General features: G+C 44.7%; 1 protein-coding gene across 1 annotated transcript; it reads right to left on the bottom strand.

The window, feature by feature from the left end:
• Positions 1 to 1,991: 1,991 nt before the first annotated feature.
• On the bottom strand, positions 1,992 to 21,800 carry RENBP (renin binding protein). Its single transcript, XM_083159024.1, has 10 exons — positions 21,377 to 21,800; positions 17,825 to 17,900; positions 15,428 to 15,503; positions 14,966 to 15,138; positions 13,982 to 14,206; positions 12,956 to 13,037; positions 12,673 to 12,848; positions 7,627 to 7,758; positions 6,168 to 6,255; positions 1,992 to 3,542 (listed from the first exon to the last, which is right to left on the bottom strand). The coding sequence occupies exons 1-10, from the start codon at positions 21,508 to 21,510 to the stop codon at positions 3,445 to 3,447; spliced, it is 1,260 nt and encodes a 419-aa protein (XP_083015150.1). The 5' UTR covers positions 21,511 to 21,800; the 3' UTR covers positions 1,992 to 3,444.
• Between the last annotated feature and the right edge of the window lie 1,676 nt (positions 21,801 to 23,476).

The following is a 23,476-nucleotide window of genomic DNA, read 5'->3' as shown; positions in this document are numbered from 1 at the left end:
GTACCTGGCTCGTACCCGGTTGCGACCCAGCTTGTGACTAGCTTCCAAGCAGGTGATGTCATCGGGGACAGGGCATTAGCCGGCGCTGGGAGATGAGAACATCTCTCAGCTGTGGCTTTTGCATTGCAGTGAATGGGACCCGGGTCGCATTGACCCGGGTTACCTGTTTACACTGTCCCAGGACCCAGGAGTATCCCAGGTCCAACCCAGCAAATTACCTGGGTTGGATTGCCAGGTCAGTCGACCCACGATTTACGTTTTCACTAGCAAAAAACCCCGGTGGATGCGCATCCCCTTGCAAAATCCTGGGTTATTTTTGCTAGTGGAAAAAGGTTATTACTGGGACTGTGTTTTAGTATAGTTTATCAGGACAAACCTGGCAGGTTTGTCCTGCCCCAGCAAAACCCACCACTCAAGGGGTTAAATAAGAAAAAAAGGTTAAACATATAATAAATAAATAAACAAACATAATAGAGCCAGTACTGCACTTTCTAAGCTCACAATCTCCCACTTCATGGTAAGGCTCCTGTCTCTTCCTCCTGGCAGCTACTCTCTGGTCGATAGTGATGTTTGGGGGCTCAGATCCACACATACAGTAAATGTGGTAGAAGAAGCTGGTACACTGGGCATATGCAGCAGCTCTGCTCTGTCCCTTACACTGCATGATGTGGTGGCAGCTCTATTGATCATATTATATGTCAGTTCTATTGTTGTCATAATTTACCGGTAAATTACTTGCCAAGAGGAGGAGGGATTTTGAGCAACCAGATACCCCCCTGCATTTGCCTATAACTTTCTATATTATTTCTTTAGTAATGTATCATTTTAGGTACAGTTTACGCTTCCTTTTTGGTCAGATATTTGATGTGGAGGAGGGGATAGATTATATCTCCTTGGTCCTTCTGGACTTTATTCTCCAATGAGATTGAGTTCCTCACAATAGTCACCGATATATGGGTTTTAAATTCCCATTAAATAGATTTCGGTGAGGCAATCCGTTGTGTGAATCAGCTTATGGAGTACTTATATGGGAACTGTTACACACTTTGATTTTATTGTGTGTTTATTGTTCACCTTATAGATGTTGTATTTTCACTGTCTTTTTGTGTGTTATATCTGGATCAGCAGGTTTTTGATATTATGATCTTTATTGGTATTTTTGTTGCTGTCCTTAATATCTCTTGGTTGTTGACAGTGACAGGGATACTACTTTAATAGTGTTAAGAGTGTATATTAAAGTGTCAGCGTTTTGTGTATTTAGATGCTGTGATTCAGTCACTGTATTTTAATATACAATTTACTCTCATTCACTTCTGTGACTCTGCTGACATCTAGTGGATATTCAGCATGATGTCACTTATACTTGGTACTCTTTATTATGAATCCCTCCTTAGCGGTGATTTTGGAACATTTCCTGTTATTCAGGTCTGTATAGGTACATACTATTGGCTGTCACAGAAATTAATAAAAATAAAAAATGTATAAAATGAATAAGAGTAAATTGTATATTAAAACACAGTAAGAGACTGAATCACAGCATCTAAATACATAGAATGCGGACACCTTAATATACACTCTAAACACTACCAAAGCAGTACGCCTGTCACTGTCAACAACCAATATATATTCTGGACAGCAACAGAAAAATCAATAAAGATTAGAACATGCCAAATCTGTTGATCCAGATATCAAAACAATCATATACTTAAAGACAGTGAAAATACAACACCCAGCACACAATAAAATCAGTGTGTAACAGACCCCATATAAAAACTCCATAAGCTAATTCACACTGCACCTAAAGTGGGCTATTGTTATGTCCGTTTGTAATGCTATGAACAAACAAAAATTGTAATGCCATTATTGCAGTCTTCAAAAAGTTCATTCTTGTCCTGTTTTACCTGCACATGCGGTCTAGGGTGGGTCAGGCAATTCTCCCTTCCAGCATGCTCCAGCCACTAGTAGCAGTAATTCTGCTCATACAAAGCAGCCAATTTTATAACAAACTGGTTTATTTTCCTTAGCAAGATCAGACATATTATAAATTGAGCATAGACCTGAATACAAAGACAGTGTTGTAACAGAGAGCTCTGGCATAAGTCCAACATAAGACATTAGGGGGGCTTTTATCATTTAATATGTTAGCCGCAACGATTAAGCATCCCCCAAATGTAACTAGAAGGGACTGCAGCAGGAATCTCTGATACCCACTGCGATCCCTCCAGTCCTGCAGGCAGCCTCATCCTCCATAGCTTCCTATGGGGAATGCAATGCTGCCCGATGTACCAATATCAGGAATGTGAAGCGTATGCACAGACTCCCTGGCAGATTGCAGGGACTGGCTCCTTTTGGGGCCCCTGCCTCTACACGGACATATATCTCTCGAAGTTAGCATTGCATATTACAATGCAATACTGGGCAGTAAGATCCTGCCCAGATGCCATTGAGTAATAACTGGGCTCCTAGGAGAGATGTACTAAGCCTTGGCGAAGTGGGGAGAAATAATGTATCAGCCAATCAGCTTCTCACTGCCATGTTACAGGCTGTGTTTGAAAAATGTCAGGAACTGGTTGGCTGCTATGTTATCTCTCTCCACTTTATCACTCTCCGAAGGCTTAGAACATCTTCTTCTAGAAGAGGCCAGCTTTAAATATGTAAGCATACATATATGCACTAGTACACAGAGTTCCATTTAGCCAGTAGTTCCTAAACTGTGTGCCTTGGCACCCTGGGGTGCCTAGTGGGACTGGCAGTGGTGCCCTAGATTGGTGGTCCATGACCAATTCAAAGCATTTGCATACCTCCCAACTTTGTAAGTCTATGTGGCGGGATTTCTGTGCACCACGTAGCGGCGCGCACCCAGTAAGGGCCATAGTCTATAAAAAGGGGCGTGGCTTCACTAGAAGGATGCTCACATGGGCCATGCCTCAAAATGACATCAACAGAAATGGCAAGTCTTCATGAAGATGATGCGCACATGGGCCACACCTCCCAATGACATGATTCTTGGGGCATAGACCCTCTGTCTTAATTGAATAGGTGGGTTCCAAGACCAGCCCAAAAAAACTGTACGATCCCACGAAAAAAGGGGACAGATGAGAAGTATGCCTTTATGATCAATGTAATATAGGCAAATTTGTGACAAACAGAAGATAATCCTGTCTACCACATAACTGACCCTAATGATATAAGCATCATTTCCGTAACAATATTTTTTTCTGATTTTCTCAATGAGAAACTTTTGGTCTGGGGGTGCCGCAAACAAAATTCTGATACTCAGGAGCGCCGTGATTAAAAAACAGTGGGAATCACTGCATTTAGCTGTAGTAGACCAGTGTTATTATTAACTGAAGTTGATTAATAAACTTGATAACAGCTGATTGTAGGTGATCTGGCAAGGAGTCCCCGTCACAGATGCACAGATCCAGGAATGCTTCCAGTGATCTATGGTAAGGTACCTACAGCCTTTCTGTCTTCTTCCTCCAAGAGCTTGCACAGAAGTTCCTCACACATACACAGGCATCGTGGGACATGGAAACAACCTGGAACACAAGAGCGTGACTAAGTGACAGACATCTGGACAAAGTTACAGAGCATGTAAAGGCTCTTCGGAATAGTTATATATGGGCTTGGATGTCTGGGGAAAATAATGTTCATCAAATAATTAATAGTGCTCCTTCTAAGATTTGTGGTGGGCAGGGCGCTGCTGCTGCTGCTGCTGCTGCTTGTAGAGGCTCATGTTTGACTTTAATCATGCAGCCCTGGTTTAAAAGGGTGGTGCAGCTCTGTCTTGTAGCACTGCAAACCAAGAGCCCATGTGCTAGCAACTGTACTAAGAAACAGCAATGCTCTATGCTGGCTGCAGATTGATGAAGGCAGTGAAATCCATACGCACATTGCAAATCTAAATTGGTCCAGATCTTTTGTAACTTTTTTTTTTTTTTTTTAAATGGCACTGGGAACCTTTCCAGCTAGAACCAGCCCCGGTCCTGGTTTTAGAAATTGAGGGGTCAAAAATGTTGGGGTTCACCCCTGGATTTCTACAACCAGCACCAGGCTCAAGGACCGGTCCTGGTTCCCAAGATGCAAGGGACAAAATGAATAGAGGTCCCCCATATTTTGAGAACCAGCACCGGGACCAAACAGCCAGCAGGGTAATGCCACAGCCGGGGTAAACTATTTATATTAGCTGCCCCTGCCAAATTATTCACCCTGTGGCTGGTCAGGCCAGGCAGGGACCCTAAGGAAGTGGGAAACCCCCAATGAAGGCGGACCCACCCTCTCCAGGATACTCCCTGCCCAGCCTGAAGCCAGGGCTGTCACCAGTGCCCCAGGTCAGTTTGCATCGGACTAATGGGGGACCCCTAGTCATTTTGTCCCCTGTATTTTGGGATCCAGTACCAGCCCTTGAGCCTGGTGCTGGTTTTAGAAATCCAAGGAGGAACCTAAAATTTTTGACCCCTCAATTGCCAAAACCAGGACCAGTTCTTTGAGCCTAGGACAGGTTCTAACCATGGGGGGTGTATTTTTTTTACACTGGACAACATTGCACTGATCACTCTGATCCGTGCAATGCTGCCACTCCATAAGCATTTGGCGGCCGTATACACGAATACAAATGGGTATGAACGGTTAACGACATCGGAAAATATGAATGAGAAGAATACGACAGCTTTGTAAATTTGCCGTATTTCGGATTTGTATTTTCGGGTCGTATATGGCCGATATAGTACATTTGGTACTTGTGTAGTTTCACGGCGGCAGTTACGTAGTCAGCGTAGCGTCCTTGTCAGAATTAGCGTAGTGATCCCGCGGCCAGCGTAGTCAGCATCAGCATAGTGTTTACACCCGTAGTTTGCGTAGTCAGTCAGGCATCAGCGTTGTTTTCCCGCCCATTCGCGGCTAGCCGGAGCTTACGTAGTTAGCGTAGTCAGTCAGCGCTTATTACATTGTGTGGGAACCAATGACCATATTAACCTGCCTGACATGACAGGTGTGAATGTGTTCCTGAAACACCGCCACTATCCACGTCTGCCTGAAGCATGGTGAGCCCCGTGAGGTGACGCGGTACGCTTCCTCCCGACCTGTTCATACCCCCAATATCCACGTCGGCATGGAGTTGACTTTATAAAGTGTGGCGAGCACAGCGGAATACATGTCAAGTAATCCGCGTGGTTCGCTGCGCTTACCATACTTTATAAAATCAACTCCACGCCGACGTGGACAGTGGGGGTATTAACATAGCGTGGATAATAGGGGTTTGAAATGGAGGCATTTGCCAGTATGTAACATGGAGCACTGGCAAATGCGTCCTTTATTGTGCATGAGACGCACTTGCACACTCCACCCCCCCCCCTTTGTGCAGGAGACGCGCACGCTACTGAACCCCTAACCCTGTCCATCTCCCTGAAGCAGACACAGGCAGGGTTGCCGTACCCTGCCGCAAGAATTACTGAGACGCACAAGTGTCTGAGACACTCGTGCATCTCAGACAGATTTAGCGCCTCTCCGCCGGCATCTGTCAGCGCAGGGGATCTGGCGGTTACCGGCGCTGTGTGAGAGACGCTCACTAGGTTTACCAGGGACAGAACTGCAGCTCACGGGGACAATACGGTGACTACGCAGGGCTGCCACGGAGTCACTACGCTGACAACGTAGCTTAGCCTACACTGAAAACGTAGCATAGCCTGCTGCTGTGAAACTACACAAGTACTGTACATTTCCGAGTGGATGGTCTGACTATGCAAAGCTATGGACATGTCATCTTTGTGCGTGTGTTTGTGTAGAGCAACACCAAATCGTTCTGGAAAAGATGCCTCAAATCTCTGACATCAGAAGCAACTAGTGGAGCATATGGGGCTTTCAGCAAGGCCCCCCTCTTTTTCTGCAGGGGTCCAGACACAAAGGAGACTTCTGCAACCCGTGTTTCTACCCCACTGTTTTAGATACATCTGCACATAGCAGACTAGGCAAATACCAATCCAGTGACATTGAGAGACCCATGATGCCTGATTCCCATAAACTGTACCAGGTTTTTCTTCTAATGAATATCCTAGAAAACAGCATTGCACATTACTGCAATAGAGTATATAAAATGGTGATTTATCAGCAACACCAAGGGCAGCCTGAGGCTCAGTTACTGACAGATGTGATCATGTTAGACTGACCTTTAAATGGACCTCCTTTTATGCTGAGGGCCACCTTCCCATCCTGATTTAAGTAACCGAACCATTCACCATATTCTGGATCTGAAAACTTAAGACATAACAGAATAAATATCATCTACGTTATCTGTATAGGACATATTTGTGAAGCGGCCCCCCCTAACCTACTCCGTCCAGGTCATTAATATAATAAATAGACAGACAATTTGTGTGCACCTAACTGCTAGCCACATTGCACAGTCCTTTAGCCAGTTCCTCTGGCCATTGGTCATGGTCCTTTATGTCAGTCATATAGTATGGGCTACTTTGCTTGAACCTCATTGTATATAATGTTTCTGTGCTGTGTATCCTTTCTATATAACATCCACATTACACATACATTGCACCATTGCTCTGTATAGAGCCCCACTTTAACGTAGTGTATAACCTTGTGAAGGTGGACAGTGGGTGGAAGTGTGTCGGTGGTTTATCATACTTTATCCAAGTGGGCACAGAGTGAGAATATAATAGTGTGCCGAGCATAGCGAGGGGATGCGGGACACTTATACAGTGTCCTTGTCAACATAGGCACCCAAAATCGTGGAAACCTCATGCCAACCTTTTCCATGTCTTCCTAATGTTTGTGTCAACCTAATGGCCACGTCAACCTATTTCATGTGTCAACCTATAGTGGATGACCCATACCCATCTGTAGCTAGCTTCTACAAATCAGACACATGTTCTTCCTTGCAGAATGGGTGGGGGGCGGGATTAAAAATCCAGAAAAGATTAAATAACACAAGTTTCCTATGAAAAGACGCACTGCTTGCTATATAAGACTATTACAGTAATAGTATTTTTAACTCATTCCCGGCAATGGATGCGTGTGCGTGCGAGACTCTCGTGCATCCACGATCACTAGCGCACCAGTTGCCAGATCTGGGCGGCTGGCCCCATCTGTACAATGAATTACCTCCAAGCCCCAAATCTAATATGGTATGGCATTTGCAGACAAACTATTAAGTTTGGGGAACGAGGAGAGATAAATCTTACACAATCGGCAGTGGTTCTCAAACTGTGGGTCCTGACCCCAAAGTGGGTCCCAACTCCATGTTGCTGACCATCAGGCTAATGACTTTTCTCATCTCAGTCAGTGATTCAAGGACTCTGAAAAATCTGTTGGATTGTCTGTTATATTAGACTCCTCCCATCATTTTGTGCCTCCACAATGCTGCCATGTATGTGCTGTCTGCTAACTACCCATGTGATGTGATGACCTTCTGCAGTAATGTGCTGGGGTCCTGTCATTATTTTTATTGTCTGATGGGGTCCCACAGCAAAATAGTTTGAGGACCCCTGCAATCAGGATATACTTACTGTATATGGAGCGCAGGAATCTGGTGCAAAACATTGCAATATTTCCAAATAACAATTAAAGCTTACAGCAATGCCTTTGTTTCTACAACCTCAGAGAGTTACTCACCCGGCTGAATGCGTACTCGAAAACTTTCTGGAAATGTTCTAGAAGTTGTGGATCCCGCGTCTCCAGGTACCCAAGCAGGAAGGCAATAAGAGCCTCAGTGTGCGGCCACCACAATTTCATACTCCACTCGAGCTAGAAGAGAGCAGAGGAATTACCAATATACTGCGTATTATACAACTGCAGCTATGATGTATACAATATTCCTCTTCAACTACCTGGGATTAATAACAAAAAACACACAACATAAATGATGTCAGTAATGTCACCGGCACCGAGTGTTCTTGTATGTGACTAAGGAGAATACAGAATGTCCTAAATTTCACAATGAACACTTATGATTTAGGTTAAATCCGGGTGCCGTTAAATCCTAGATCATAGAGTACTGTCCATTATTAACTGGGTCCAAGGTGTGTCGGTGAGTGATCACAGGAGGACAGCCGCACGGAGGGACTGCTGTTGGCAGTGCCTGGCCCGGCATAAGGTGCTGCAGCACACAGGCAGCAAGGAGACACAGGAGCTGGCCACACACAACAAGCGGGTAGCACTGATCCTGACATTGCCCATGGAAGAAATGTCCCGGAGACCAAAAGACCCAGTGGTGAGGGCATATGTCACCATGCTCAGGGACGGACTCTGCCACAAGCCATTTATTGAGTCCTGTTGGAGCAAGCTACATTAAGGGGGTTATTCTGATTCACACGGAAAGGCACAATCACTCTCAGATGGTCAAAACCATATGCACTGCAGGTGGGGCTGATGTAACATGTGCAGAGAGAATTAGATTTGGGTGGGGGGTGTACTTCAAACTGATATCTATATTGCAGTGTAAAAATAAAGCAGTCAGTATTTACCCTGCACAGGAACAATAAAACACCCAAATCTACTGTAACTCTCTCTGCACAAGTTACATCAGCCCCACCTGCAGTGCAACATGGTTTTGTCCATTAGAGAGTGATTGTGCCTTTCCGAGTGAATCAGAATAACCCCCCGAGTGCTGGCAATGTGCCAAAGCTCAGTTTCTACCAACTAAAGTCACTGTGCACATAGTAACCAAATGGTACCTCATTTCTAAAGCTAAACTGCACACGGGCACACAATTTGATAGAATTGAAGATTTTTTTCACACCGGATCAACTGTGAATATGGCAATCTGGACCTAGGGTGGCAGCTATAAAAGCCTGATGATGACGACACTTATGTTGAAACATTGCTGTGTACTATATTTGGGGCTGACTTATATCAGGGGCGTCTTGAGAGGAGGAGGCCGATGTGCAGCTTCCTCGACCAGGCCCCCTCCTCTCTTCCAGGAGCGGTAGGGTCTGAGTGCTCTAGTGCTCAGACCCTACTGCGCATGCACGAAACTCCACTGCTCTGTGGAGTCTGAGCACTAGAGTGCTCAGACTCCACTGCAGCGCTCCTGCCACGGGAATCCGGAGGGTATTTCCAAAATGGGTGCAGTGTGGACCCCCACTGGGACTCAGGTGGCATGTGCAACGCGAACAACGCACACATTATAGATACGCCACTGGCCTATAAATATATATATATATAAATATATATATATATATATATATATATATATATATATATATATATATATATATATATATATATATATATATATATATATATATATATATATATATATATATATATATATATATATATATATATATATATATATATATATATATATAGATCCAAAAAAGACACGGAGACCGCATGTATTAGACCTCCTTGTCTTTTTTGATTGATTGATTGTTTTAAGTCCTGCGAGTGCCTCTGTTTTGGGATCTATATATTTCTAAACCAACATTTCAGATTTCAGCGAGTGCCAGTCTATCTGATCTATAATATATATCCAAAACTGCTGTCAAAAGCAAGGGCGTCACTCAGAGATTCAATGTGCAGAAATGTATTCAATCATGCATGTACAATCCAACAATTGTTTCGAGTGTGGTTTCTCGTCCTCAGGGATGGACGTTATCCAGCCCTTATTTCTTAGCGCAGTGTGGATATATATATCGCCTGGTGCTGCTCGGCACTCCGGACAAGGAGATTACATACCGTGGTGCCCTCAGTGGTAGAAAGTACACAATCCTATGTTCATTGACGCCTTAACCAGACAGAACAAAAAGCGGCACTCAACGGATTTGAAGAAAAAGTTCACTATTTAATATCGAAGTGATACAAGTGGCATCATTATGGCATCATCAACGTTTCAAGGCTTAGTAGTCAGGATGCGCCCAAAGTGCAAATAGTGCGAGTGTGGATAGTAAAAAAAAAAAGTGCATCAAAGATAAAGTGTCCGAGTGCCAAGGTGCTTTGATCAGAAAGTGCAGTGACGTAGGATTTAGCAGCAACACGTTTCGGAGACTGGAATAATGTCTCCTTACCCAGCTTGAAAGAGGAGACATTATTCCAGTCTCCGAAATGCGTTGCTGCTAAATCCTACGTCACTGCACTTTCTGATCAAAGCACCTTGGCACTCGGACACTTTATCTTTGATGCACTTTTTTGGAACGCACCAGCACTTTTGGATCTTGGGACCACTCAGGAATAAGCTCACTGCGGTGGTGCCGCAGACTTTTACCATCCAAGTATAGCCCACCGCAGTGCTTATATATGGTGAGATACCCATTGAATGTTTGATTGTGTGTACCCAGAACCAGAGTGAAAAATCAGTTTTCCATCAAGTATTGTATCTTTGTTATTTTCATTGTATTGCACTCATCCATGTGTTTGTTGTATTTTTAATAAATCCTGTATCAAATCATATTTGATTCTTTGAACATCTTTTAGGCAAGGTGCGCCACACTCCACATATTTTTGTTGTGCAGATTCTTTGTTTGGGAGGTGGTGTACCCCCATAATATATTGGAGTGGGCTGCACCAAGCCTGATTCATTGCGCTTTAATTACCACAACATCTTATGTCTTTCTTGGAATTCTTTGTTCTCTTTGACTACAAATGGGGATAGTAACCTGTGTTGATAGCAGTGGCAGTGGACCAAGGCACCTTGCCCAAAACGAAACACTTGAGGGGATGTGGGACACAGAAACTGGAAAAAGTAAACAAAGCAAAACCCCCTGGAACTGTAAAATGTAAACAAAGCAAAATGAATGACCTTTTTTATACCCCTTTCACATCGCACTTTTAAAACGGTACATTGCCGTTTTTTTCCCTTTTTAAAACGTTTAAGCCTGCACTGTGAATGAACCACAGCCGATTTACCGTTTAAAGTTAACTGGCATTTCGAACCGTGTAAAAAGCAGAGTCCTACACGGTTCCTTGCCGTTTTTTGTGCAATGTGAATGTGTACAATGCTATGCATTCACAGTGCAGGCTTAAACGTTTTAAAAAGGGAAAAAAACGGCAATTTACCGTTTTAAAAGTGCGATGTAAAAGGGGTATAAACCGGTATTTAAAACGGTAATCTGCGGCAATGTAAAGGCTCTGACCCGTTTTAATTACCGTTTTAAAATACTGGTTTTTAAAACGTGTCGGCGATGTGAAAGTGGTATAAGTTGACCTCTCCTACTGTTTACTTTTGTCCTGTTGATCTTTTTACTCTGTCGATCTTTCCTGTTGACCATTTGGGTCATTGATTGTAGAACTTGTTAATGTAGATCTATTGAACTATTCCCTATCCTTATTTGGAGTACATTTTGTACAAACTAAAATGCTCCATTGTACAAACAGAAACTCCATTATTTCAGACATTTTCACCTGTATTTAAAAAGCTTGGCAGGTCATACAGGAAGGTTAAAATGAGCGTTAGACCTACCATGCACCTTATCTTGCGCAATAGTACCCTCAGAGGCACATGTATTTACAAAGCAAGTTGGAGGTGCTTCTACTCCATAATTGGACTTCAAGTCTGAATGGCTGCTGGCCTTCAGGTCTTTACTTATAGCAGAACCCTGTATGTGGGTCTATGTTGCACTTTGGTGGAGTAACATATTTCTAACTTTTATATCTCCTTACTCTTGATGATAGCCAATGCCATGGAATTAGCTAAATAAGTCAGTGATACGTTCACTAGTTTGACCCCATTTAGATTGACATGCATTGGGTCGACCACTGAAGGTCAACACCTGAAATAGGTCGACGTGGCTAAGGTTGACAGCATTGGAAGGTCAACAAAAGCATTAGGCCTTAAAGCAGGCATGTCCAATCTATGGCCCCCCAGCTGTTGTGAAACTACAAGTCCCATCATTCCTTGCCACAGCTTTGCTATTAGGGGATGCTAAAACTATGGCAAGGCATGCTGGGATGTTTAGTTTCACAACAGCTGGAGGGCCACAGTTTGGACATGCCTGCCTTAAAAGGTTATGCTAACCTAAAAGTTAGCATGACAACTTATTTCAGGTGTCAACCTAAGCACTGTTGACCTAAATTTGGTTGATCGAATGGCACATATCCATAGGGCAGTATTTTAGCGGAAAACTGGAAGTTTGTTGTGCTAATGGAGTAGTACCATACGTCATATCCAAGTATATCTCCTCACAACCAAGACATTTTCCTGTGCATTTTTTGAAATTAGATCCTGTGATTATGGGCAAAAAAATAAAATAAAATCGACGCGATTTCAGTGACATGGCATACTTCCATAATTATCACACTTATTTGCCAAAATATTTTTCTGTTTTCGATTTGATTTTGCTTACAGAAGCAAAATCGAATCCACATCGAATGGTTTTTAGGACACTTTCGATCTGCATTCGATTCGATGCACGCTCCCGTTTTCTCAATATCGAAGAGAAAGATAGACTGTGCAGCCAAGGAAATATCGAATTCGATCCAGTAAATCGAATGTGTCCACTGTACTTTGAATGTAAATAGAATTCGATATCTAATGCAAAAGTACAGATCTAATGCCAAATTGAATGGGAAGATCTAATGCCAGATCTAATAAAAAAAAATCTAACCTAACATCGAATCTAAAGCAAATCGAAGTGTGTGCACACAGATTTAATTTGCATCAGATGCAAAGAGTGTGGACTATAATCAAACACGTGATCTTTTGATTCATTGGGTTTTCACCTGTGTGGGACAATATCCATCCACATCTTGGAAAGAGAAGAGTCCTCCATGCTCCTGGTCCCACCCCGACAGGAAGGGCATCACTATAAACTTTTCCACCGCAGTCTGCCCCAAGGCATGGTCGGACTGGGTGATGGCTTGGCGCAAGAGGAACCAGCCGGCTTCAATGGCATGACCTGTCAAGAGAAAAGAGCAAGAAATGGTTCCTACATGCCCAGCGAAAAGCAGGAATGGAGAAGAACAAGGAGTAGCTACGTTTCTGAAAAATAATAGTCTACAATACCTGGGTTCTGATGCCTGCCCATGCATCCTGGAAGTTCCTTTCCATCTGAAGAAACATTCTCTAAAATGGCCTTTCCATCACGCTGCAGAAGAAGAATCTAAAAGTCACCTAGGGCAGTGTTTTGGGCAACTGGACAGCGTACAGAAAGAAGACACCCGGTAAAAACACAGTACTGATTTACTCTCCGGTTAACAAAGGAAAGGTGTAGGGATACCAAATAAACCTAGGCCATCCACTAGATAAAAGGCCTGCTAACGTTTGGCATCCGGCCATAGGCGTGCGCACATTGAGTGTTAGGGGTGCACAGGCACCCCCTAATGCTGTGCCAATCCTTATGAACACCTTCCTGCCACTAGCTATACCAGCATTACCTCTTACCAAATACTTTTGATTTTTAGAACTGTATTTCAATTAAAGGAGCACCCATCAATCAATTATGTGTGTTTGGCATTGTTACTTGTACTAGAGACCATTGTCATATCACTACATACCTGCGCCATCCATATATGTTTTTGACTTTATTTGCATGTTCTGTTAATTCTGAAATAGGCAGGAGTTTATAGTGTGGCTGAGAAACATTTTATCCTGTTGTGAGTGTCAATAGATGATGGTAGACACGTCTGATTGGTGCTGTTAGACACACCCAATGGGCGATGCTAGACATGCCTAATAGGTGGTGCTAGGCACACCACTTTGACAGTGCACCCCCTAATGAAATGTGCTGCGCAATCCTATGCATCCGGCTGATAGATCTGCAGCACGGGTGGCCAAACCGGTCCTCTAGGGTGAAAAAACAACTGTTGGAAAACTATAGTGAAACCTACATGTTTTGCCTCATTAAAGAAGCAATAATGGAAATCTCCACAATTGGTCCATCCTGATTTTATTACCAAGGATTGGTTTACGGTGGACATGGCACAACAAAAGTGGTGGGATTGGCCAGAGTGGACTAACCATCCTCCATAACCAGTACCAATGAATTCTCTAAACAGTATCCATCGTACGGGGATTTCCCATCTATGGTACCTGCAGGTGCTGCAGAATCTTCTCCACACTCCACCGCCCCAGCTCTTCGTACTTCCTCGCTGCCTCATCATCCTCCTCAATTAATTGGTCCACCAAGTTTAGCAGCATCATTGGAACGGCCATAGAGTTCACTGGTTTAGCCCCTGGTAGCTGTGGCCTCCCCAAACCAGAGGGGTCCTCTCGCACCCAGTGCACAATCTGATCCATCATCTCCCGTGCCGCTTTCTGAAAACAGGAACAATTTAGCAAACATGTAACATGCAGAAATTGTGCAGCGGTTTCTTAAATTACAATTAGTTGCACCAAATTGCCATCCTATAGTTTAAGAATTGAACTGTAATCCAGGATTCTGTCTGAAAATCGGCCAGGCTATGAGATTAATAAGTAGAGCTCTCGTATTTGGTCACCAGTAAAAGGAGCATCCTCTAAAAATAACGGAATCTGCCTTGGAATGACTGGTGGGCGGAGTCAAGCGTATAATTTACATATACTGTCATAAACATAGATTGATACGCCCTATATAGATGGAACCTCCCTCTCATTATGTATGCTGGTACCCTAGGCCTAGGCTAATACACATGTAGCTCCCCTTGTAATGCTGGTAAACACATGTGTATGGGTACTCTGGTACTGGCCAGTCATACCACCGTATTGCATGTAATGAAGGCTATACAACTGGCATGTATGATCGAATGCTTGTGGATTTTAATGGAGACTATGGCTTTAGGCTACCTAGCTATCGCTGTAGCACAATGTACATAAAGTCATGGTTCCATCGGTAAGTTACATTGGCACAGCCATCTGGCAGTCACTTTAACAACTTTACACCTCCTCCCCCCACAATACATTGTGACGGGTGATGGCTAACAATAATGGAATAAATTAGACCTTCAATTTATTTCTCACCTGCAAGGAGCACCCCCAGTCCTTGCACCCTAGGCTGCAACCTAATCAGGCGATTGGTTAATCAAGCACTGGCCCCACCTTGTATCGCTCTTTATGGGTTGCCCTCCAAAGCTCGTCCATAGCCATGACATAGAAACATTCGCTGAAGATGGTGCGTTGGACCTTCACCGATCTTCCGTCACGAGTCACCACAAAGGCACATTTCAGGGAGTCAGGCGTAGGGCGAGCATGGGTAAGAAGGAACTCACCCCCTATGTAATGGAAGAAAGACATCATAATATTGAAGTATAGAAATAGTGAGGGTCAGGTATGGACATTGTAAAATATCGGTAATTAGTTTCTATCCGTCAAATTAGAGAACGGCATCATTATTCTGATCCACATACAGGGTATAGTAACATAACTCCTATTCATGCAAGTATAGGAGTTAGTCCATGGTCAATGGCTGTTCTGTCAGCAAACACTCAGAAACATTCAGGAACCTAGAAGAATGTATGGAAAATATACAATTTATTGTACTTATTAGAACCAGGCACTCACCTGCAACGGCGGCTGAAAGTATTTCTGGCCTGCGGAACCTGGGTAGCTTCCTGTAGAGGCGGCAATACATCCAAACCTAGGGTCAACAGAAAAACATAGGCCTGACTTTAACAGAACAAAAATAATTGTTTAAGGGTAGATTTATAAAGTGATTTTGATAGTTAGATAGCTAGAGACTAACTACTCCTCACCTCTATGAGGGAAAGTACTGCCAGTGACCACTCAAGGCCACTAGACGGACTAAATGACTGCTTTGCGTGACATAAATGAAAGTGAAAGCATTGTATGCAGGGGCACTGATTTGTTTTTAAACTTGATGGATATGGAGAGAGGGAGCTGTGAAGAGAGATTGGAGGTAGGAGCAGATAGGGACTGGGGGGGGGTGGAGAGTTTGTGGGCTAAAACTGTCACAGCTCAAAGTAAAAGTAAAAACTGTCACAGCTTAAAGTGAAAGTACATTGCAGAAGCTGTCATTTTGACAGGCTTTTTACTGGTTTAAAAATCAAAATTAAGTACAAAACAAGCTGGGCCCGGATGCAGGGACCATGCCATCGATCAAAATACAGGAGCCAGAATCACTGGAAGAGCCAACGCAGCCGGTATCCTGATCATAAGTATGCCTCAGGTGGGCAGGGGAGAGGGTTAGTATACTTACAAGGGACCTGTCAGGAGTTTGATAATTGGAATGCCGCTGTCGGTCACGTGTACAGTACATATTCCACTGGGCCTTAGGCTTTATTATTAGTGCTACTTTAAATTCTGAGGTCAAAGCCACCACCTTCATAGATATAGGGGCGGTACATGGACCCTTGTTTTATTACTTTCCCCAGACTTTCCCCAATATTCACAATATTTTCATCATACCTTACCATACACCAGGCATGTCCAAAGTGTGGCCCTCCAGCTGTGGTGAAACTACTCATCCCAGCATGCCTTGCGTTAGTTTTACCATTCCCTAATAGCAAAACTGTTGCAAGGCATGATGGGACTTGTAGTTTCACAACAGCTGGAGGGCCATAGTTTGGACATGCCTGCCATACGCCATCTTGTGTGGAGGTTGGGCGGGTAGAACAAGTGCAGACAGATGTTCCGCACTCCACTCAGGACGGTATAAGCAACGGTAGAGTGGAAATGTTTTGAAGTTATGGGAAAATGGATAGACCAATCAGGGTGCACCAGGCCCCGTGGGGCTGGCCATTCAGATGACAGGCCTAGAAGCTGCCAGCGCAGTTACCAGATGCAAAGACATATATGACTCTTCCACACTTCACTCTACACCAGTGATTTTCAACCTTTTTACCTTGCGGCACACTAAATAAGATTTTATATTTGCCAAGGCACACCATGAGATCCCCACAGGGCAAAAAATATTGGCCCCCACAGGAAAGAAATCCAACCTATTGGCCCCCATATAAAAAAACAATCACACTGGTCCCCACAGGTAACAAAAATAAAATACATTGGCCCATTACCTGAAAAGAAGAGACCAGTATATAACAGTTGAACTGGTGGTGGCTGTAAACTGGTTTGGGCATCTCTAGATCTGGGGGCACACTTGAGAACAGCTCAAGGCACACTAGTGTGCCACGGCACAGTGGTTGAAAAACACTGCTCTACACAGTGGACTGTACATTATAGTAGAAGTAGAGAGACAAGAATCTCCCAGCAGTAGCTGGCTGACAACCAAAACCATTAAATAGAGGGCCTGATTCAGACCTGACCGCTAATGTGACCACTAATGTGAGAATTCGCAGTGGACTGCGACGAGAAAGTCAGAGCCCATACAGAAAGAGAAAACTGCCCTTGCTAAATTGCGAGAGAATTGTGAATGGATCGCTAATCGTAATCCATTTGCAAATCCATACACAATTCCCGGAACATCCAACAGTTTTTGTCGTCTGCGCAATTGTGAGTACAGTAGATCTGAGGCTTCCCTTAATCTGCGACTGAGACAGGGTGGAAGTGGTCTTCACTGACAGCACAGAGCCTCCTCAAATATGATTAACGATCAACTCTGAATCAGGCCCATAGTCCAGTATTAATGGGATGTGGTACAGGGGTGCGACAGTCGGGATCCTGACCGTTATTAGCCCGACTGGCCGGACCCAGACAGCATGGTGAGCGCAACTAAGCCCCTTGCGGGCACGGTGGCTTGCTACGCGAGCCACCTATTCTATTCTCCCTCTATGGGGGTCGTGGACCCCCACGAGGGAAAATAGCAGGTGGCTGTTGGGAACCCGGCTGTCAGTGTTTTGACAGTCAGGATCCCGACGTCGGGTAAATGCCTGTCGGGACCCCCGTCCGGCACCTGTATAATGAATGTGGGCTATTCTTGATGCAAAGCTATAGTATAGTTGTATAGGGGACTGTGTCATTTGTGATTAGCAAGTCCCTTACCTGTCTACCCTGCAGCCAGATGTATTTCAGCTCATCATAGAGCGCTCCATCCTGACCGAGGCACGTGAAGAATCCTCTATCATCAAACAGGGAAAAAGGGGATTAATCAGAGAAATTATTTATCCTATGTTATTACGATCTGTGTCATCGTCTGCTCATAAGGTGATATATAGAGTTACATTTCTTCTTATTTGTGTCTTCATCCACCCTGGACCCCAGGTGCCATCATCTACTGCCTGGCTCTCTCAGGAAAAGCCGGCAGCCAATGTGACCCCCCTGCTGTGTCCCTTGTAACTGCAATTCACAGAATCCAACATTTTGGTGCCAAGAAATGCTTTGGCCACTGATTCGCCGCCAGGGGCTCACTGCCCCTGACAAGTTGAATAGGGTGACACGGAGGGCTGGCAGCGAATGCTCCAGGGCTCTGGAACTCTGCGAATGTGCAGCGAATCCTAAACAGGATTCGCTGCACATTTTGTTAATGTGCATTGAATACTGCACATTCACTGTTCACTTGCATCAAATTGTCTTCATTGTATAGAGCGAATTGCTTTTTTTTTTTGTTAGAAAATTCGCCGTTACCCCGGCAAATTGCCAGATTCGCTGGAAAGTACGGCGAATCAGAGGCATTGAATACTGGCCAAGGAGTGAACCAGATTAACCCCCATAGTCATGTACTTTAGCAGTCAGAGACTTCATTACATAAATATACCATATATACCTTCTCCCAACAAATCCAAGTGGAGATGAAAGTTTGTCTTTCAACAGGACAATGAGTAAAGCACACAGCAGGAGTTACACTTCAGTGGCTTCAAATGAATAAAATAGAAGAGTAGCCCAGTCAGCATCCTGCACTTAATCCCATTAGTAATCTGTGGAAACAGAACTCCAAATTGCTGTCCATCACCAAGGCCAGCTCACCAGAGCAGGCGTCAGCAATTGTGCGATGACGAATGAACAAATAAAAGTTCCATTTCTGTAGTCACAGAAAAGAGAGACTTCTCCTAATTGACTACTGGTGTTGTTCACTGCCAGGAGCAACTCTACTATGTAAGGGTGGAATAATATGTAAATGAGGTAATCCTAATTATAGGTCAACATCATACGGCTGACATGCAGGGCAGTTTCAAGAGAGGAGGAGGCCTGCATGCACCCTCATCCTCCGGCCAGGCACCCTCCTCTCTCCTGGGAGTAGCAGTGTCTGAGCACAAGAGCGCTCAGACACCACTATGCATGTGCAAATCTCCAACAAAATGGCACAGCGGACATTTTTCCAGTGATTTCCGCACTAGCAGCAGTGTGGAGTTTGAGCGCTAGAGCAATCAGACTCCATTGCGCAAAACAGCCATTTTTCCACGATTTCTGCAGCGCCGCTTCCTCTGAGGCTGGACTCCAGAGGGTAAGTATTTTAAAAATGGGTGCAGAGTGTGCCCCCTTTGGGACTCGGGGGCCCATGTGCACTGCACTCATTAGAGATACGCCACTGCAGACATAGTAAATCAGGCAAATACTTTTTCATACTTCACCATCCACATGGACTCCGATTGGGAACATCAAAGTGTGCTGAGCGTAGCAGTAGCTATGCATCTTGCCCGAAGCATGCCATCCAAAGCGAGCCATGTCGTGAGGGTATGCTGTATACTAATCTGGGGTCCATGTGTGGAAATCTACCAACTGACACCAAAAAAACTCATGTAGACTTTTTGATGTGTTGACCTCCTAACTATGGGTCAGATTCAGATCCAAATATGGCCCTGTGACCGAGTGTTGGGGTTTGTTCTGCCCCAGCAAAACCCACCACAAATCATTAGGAGCTCCCCATCCTCACCTTTGCAGCCGCCTATCATAACACAGGAGGCAGGCTCGGGGATGTTTAGCGGTGGCTCGAGACAACTCGGGCGTCTGAGTGCTCCCGAGTCCCCCCGAACATCCCCAAGCCTGCCACCTACGTCATTGCTGCAAAATGAATGGCAGCAGGCTGCTAGAGGCTGGGGGAGCGTCAGGGGTTAGAAGAGCTCTGGCGTACGATCGCCGGAGTACAGGGGATTGGGGGGGCTCAAGAGGTGGTGCGCCAGTGGTGCACACCTGGACACCACTGGCGCGCACCTATTTCATATTTGTGGTATGCCCAGAAATATTCCGGGACAGCCCGCTGCGGCTTTTTCGGGCATACCACTCAAGGGGTTAAGGTCAACAGGGTCATTAGGTCGACATGGGATGGGCTTTTTCTAAAAAAATTGTCCCGGATGTTGACACTGTCGACATGGACACTGAAACTTAGCGCCGCGTCCCTTCGAATGGCTCGCTGCGCTCACCATGCTTCAGGCACAGGCATGCTACTATACTCGACACACTATTTTATTCTCCCAGCATGCCATAGTGGATGGAAGGGCATGAAATACCACCTGTCGGCATATGTCGGCTCAAAGAAAATTTGAAAATCTCCATGTCAACCCTTTGACTGTCGACCTACCCACATGTCGACATAATGCTTGTGTCAACCTAACCCATGTCGACCTACAGTAATGTCATCCTAAATGTATATCGACCTAATTGCTGGTGACCCAATGACCGCTTCCCCTAGCCATTGTCGACCTAATGCTTGTGTCATTCATTGACACATTTTAAAAGATCCAAAGGTGACGGTATTTATGTCACTTGTGATTCTGTGAGGAGACCTGCAAAACATGCACTGCGTGGGGTCCTGAGGACCCGGTTTGAACTAATGCATACTTACCTACCTGACCCTCTCCATGAGGGAGAAAATGCTCTGTTCCTAGACTTCCCTGGTAATATATGATTGCCATCACCTGTGGTCAGCTAGTTAATTGGTAAGAAAGGTGTTTCACCACAGGTGATGGCAATCATACATGACCAGGGAAGTCTAGGAACAGAGCATTTTCTCCCTCATGGAGAGGGTCAGGTAGGTAAGTATGCATTAGTTCAAAGGTACGCAAACTGGGTCCTCATGACCCCACACAGTGCATGTTTTGCAGGTCTCCTCACAGAATCACAAGTGAAATAAATAGTGTCACCTTTGGATCTTTTAAAATGTGTCATTGAATACTGAATGCACCTGTGCACCTGCCAGGTGACCTGGAAAATGTACTGTAAACTGTGTGGGGTCTTGAGGACCAAGTTTGAGGACTCTTGCATTAGTCTCCCCCTTATCCTACAGGCTATAGCAGAGATTCCCAAGCTCAGTCCTCAGGACCCCAAACAGTGCCTGTTTTCCAGGTCTCCTCGAAGAATCACAGGTGAATTAATTAGCTCCACATATGGGTCTTTTAAAATGAGCTGGTGAGTAAAGTGACCTGGAAAACTTGAGGGGTCTGGGATCCTGTGGATTGGCACACGTGCTGTAGTATAAAATAAAAATAAAAATATATATATATATATATATATATATATATGCACTTAATAAATATTTGTTAATATTGATGATAAATCTATAACTATGACGTGCCTCAGCTTTCAATCTACTGTATAGCATCAACAATTACTAGCATCTGTACAATAATCACACAGGTTTGCACTGGATACCACAGTTACCCATATTCCTTGTCCTCTGAGTGTTTTGTCCAGAAGTTCATGACTCTGTCCAGCTCTTTGCTGACCTGGTCCCTCCACTGTTGCAGACGCCTTCTCTCTTCCATTCTGGGACCGATCTGCCTACTGTCACTCATCAATCCCTGCAGGGACTATAACCTATCACTGACTAAGGGACAGTGCTGTACCCTAATCCCTCTCCCACAATGATTTACTGACAATATTTCACCTCTCTCCCTGGAATTGTCTCTGCTTAACCCCTCATTTACCACCTGTGTTACACCCTGTTGCCGGGCAAGCCCATCCTCTATGTAAACTGTTTACTGCACACTCAGCAGCAAAGGAAGGAAGGCTGCTGTTTGCACCAGAGTCACAGTCAGCTGACTCTGTGTCATGTGATTCACTAAGGAAAGTTAAATGTACAAGGAGCGCAGGAGGGACAGAATGCTCTATTCCTAGACTTTCCTCTAACTGTATGATTGCCATCACCTGTGGTGAAGCACCTTCCTTATCCTGTTTAAAACAGGTGATAGCATGATTGAAGAGGTTTGTCCAGATGCAGAGCATTCTGTACCTCCTGGAGAGGGTCATGTTAGGATGTGCTCAGTAGTTGTGCAGAGGATGTTTATTACATTGCATAGTGAATATAATTTTTTTTTTTATAATAACATTTTTTTTTCCCAGAATGCAATGTAATGAATATTCTGCTGCTCGAGGGGTGAGGTGAGGGGGCCGCAGAGATATATGTTGCCAACATACTTGCCTACTTTTGAAAACTAGTTTCAGGGAGATTATAGTTGGTAGTAGGTTTTTTTCACATCGCCCTATTGAGGGGGCGTGTCATGCTCCACCCAAGGGGCGTGTCTAGTTCCATATATGGAGAGATTGTAAAAAAAGATTGTGCATGTGACACCTAGAAGCATGGGTGCGTACTGCTACATCTGAGAGGAGTCTTTTAAAATTACTTATATCCAAATGTAGATGAGCCCCAAAGCAGTTAGTAAGATCTACTATACTTGGTAAAGTGCTGGGAATTGGTGCTGATGATTCAATGTAAATGTGTCTGTATCTCATTACCTTTTTCCCAACAAAATGTAACAGTGTGATGTGGGCTAGGAGAAATTAGGGAGATTGGTAGAATAATGCGGGAGAGAGGGAGATTGCTACTATTTCTGGGAGTCTCCTGCAGAATGCAGGAGGGGAGGGAACTATGATGTAACAGTGTAATGTGGGCTAGGAGAAATGAGGGAGATTGCTAGATAAATGAAGGAGAGAGGGAGATTGCAGCTATTTCAGGGAGTACCCTGCAGAAGCTATGGTTGCCAGCCCTGACCATGGCAAGATGCAGCAAAGTTTAAAGAGCAGACAAACTTTAGAAAATGCTGTTTTATGAGGTTTGGATGTGCTCCGCATATGCACCAAGCCTGGATGCAGATAGATTCTCGGTCTTGGATCGGTGGCGAACCCCATCATCAGACTGCATTGCCCTATAAAAGCCTATGGTCACGCTCCCCACATTACTAGTCATACCCCTGTGACACTAGTCACACTTCTCACATTACTAGTCATTCCCCGCAGCACTGATCACAACCCCTGTGCACACCACACCCCAACATTACTTGTCACACTCCTCACATAAGTAGTGAAACCCCCGCGGCACTGGTCACACTGCTCACATTACTAGCTACACCCCTGCGGCACTGGTCACACTGCTCACATTACTAGCTACACCCCCGCGGCACTGGTCACACTGCTCACATTACTAGCTACACCCCCGCGGCACTGGTCACACTGCTCACATTACTAGCTACACCCCCGCGGCACTGGTCACACTGCTCACATTACTAGCTACACCCCCGCGGCACTGGTCACACTGCTCACATTACTAGCTACACCCTTGCAGCACTTGTCACACTGCTCACATTACTAGCTACACCCCCGCGGCACTGGTCACACTGCTCACATTACTAGCTACACCCCCGCGGCACTGGTCACACTGCTCACATTACTAGCTACACCCTTGCAGCACTTGTCACACTGCTCACATTACTAGCTACACCCCCGCGGCACTGGTCACACTGATTACATTTCTAGACACCCCCC

The sequence above is a fragment of the Crinia signifera genome, chromosome 9 (genome assembly GCF_055691185.1).
Source record: "Crinia signifera chromosome 9, ASM5569118v1, whole genome shotgun sequence".
Lineage (NCBI taxonomy): Eukaryota > Metazoa > Chordata > Amphibia > Anura > Myobatrachidae > Crinia > Crinia signifera.
This window is presented reverse-complemented; position numbering and strand designations above follow the sequence as displayed.

Excerpts from the sequence above, each read along its gene's own strand:
- RENBP (XM_083159024.1), bottom strand. The coding sequence starts at position 21,510 with ATGAGTGACAGTAGGCAGATCGGTCCCAGAATGGAAGAGAGAAGGCGT. Across the intron at positions 15,139-15,427 it reads ACTTTCAGCCGCCGTTGCAG|GGGGTGAGTTCCTTCTTACC; the intron begins GTGAGTGCCTGG and ends TCCATTACATAG. Across the intron at positions 14,207-14,965 it reads CCCATAAAGAGCGATACAAG|AAAGCGGCACGGGAGATGAT; the intron begins GTGGGGCCAGTG and ends TCCTGTTTTCAG.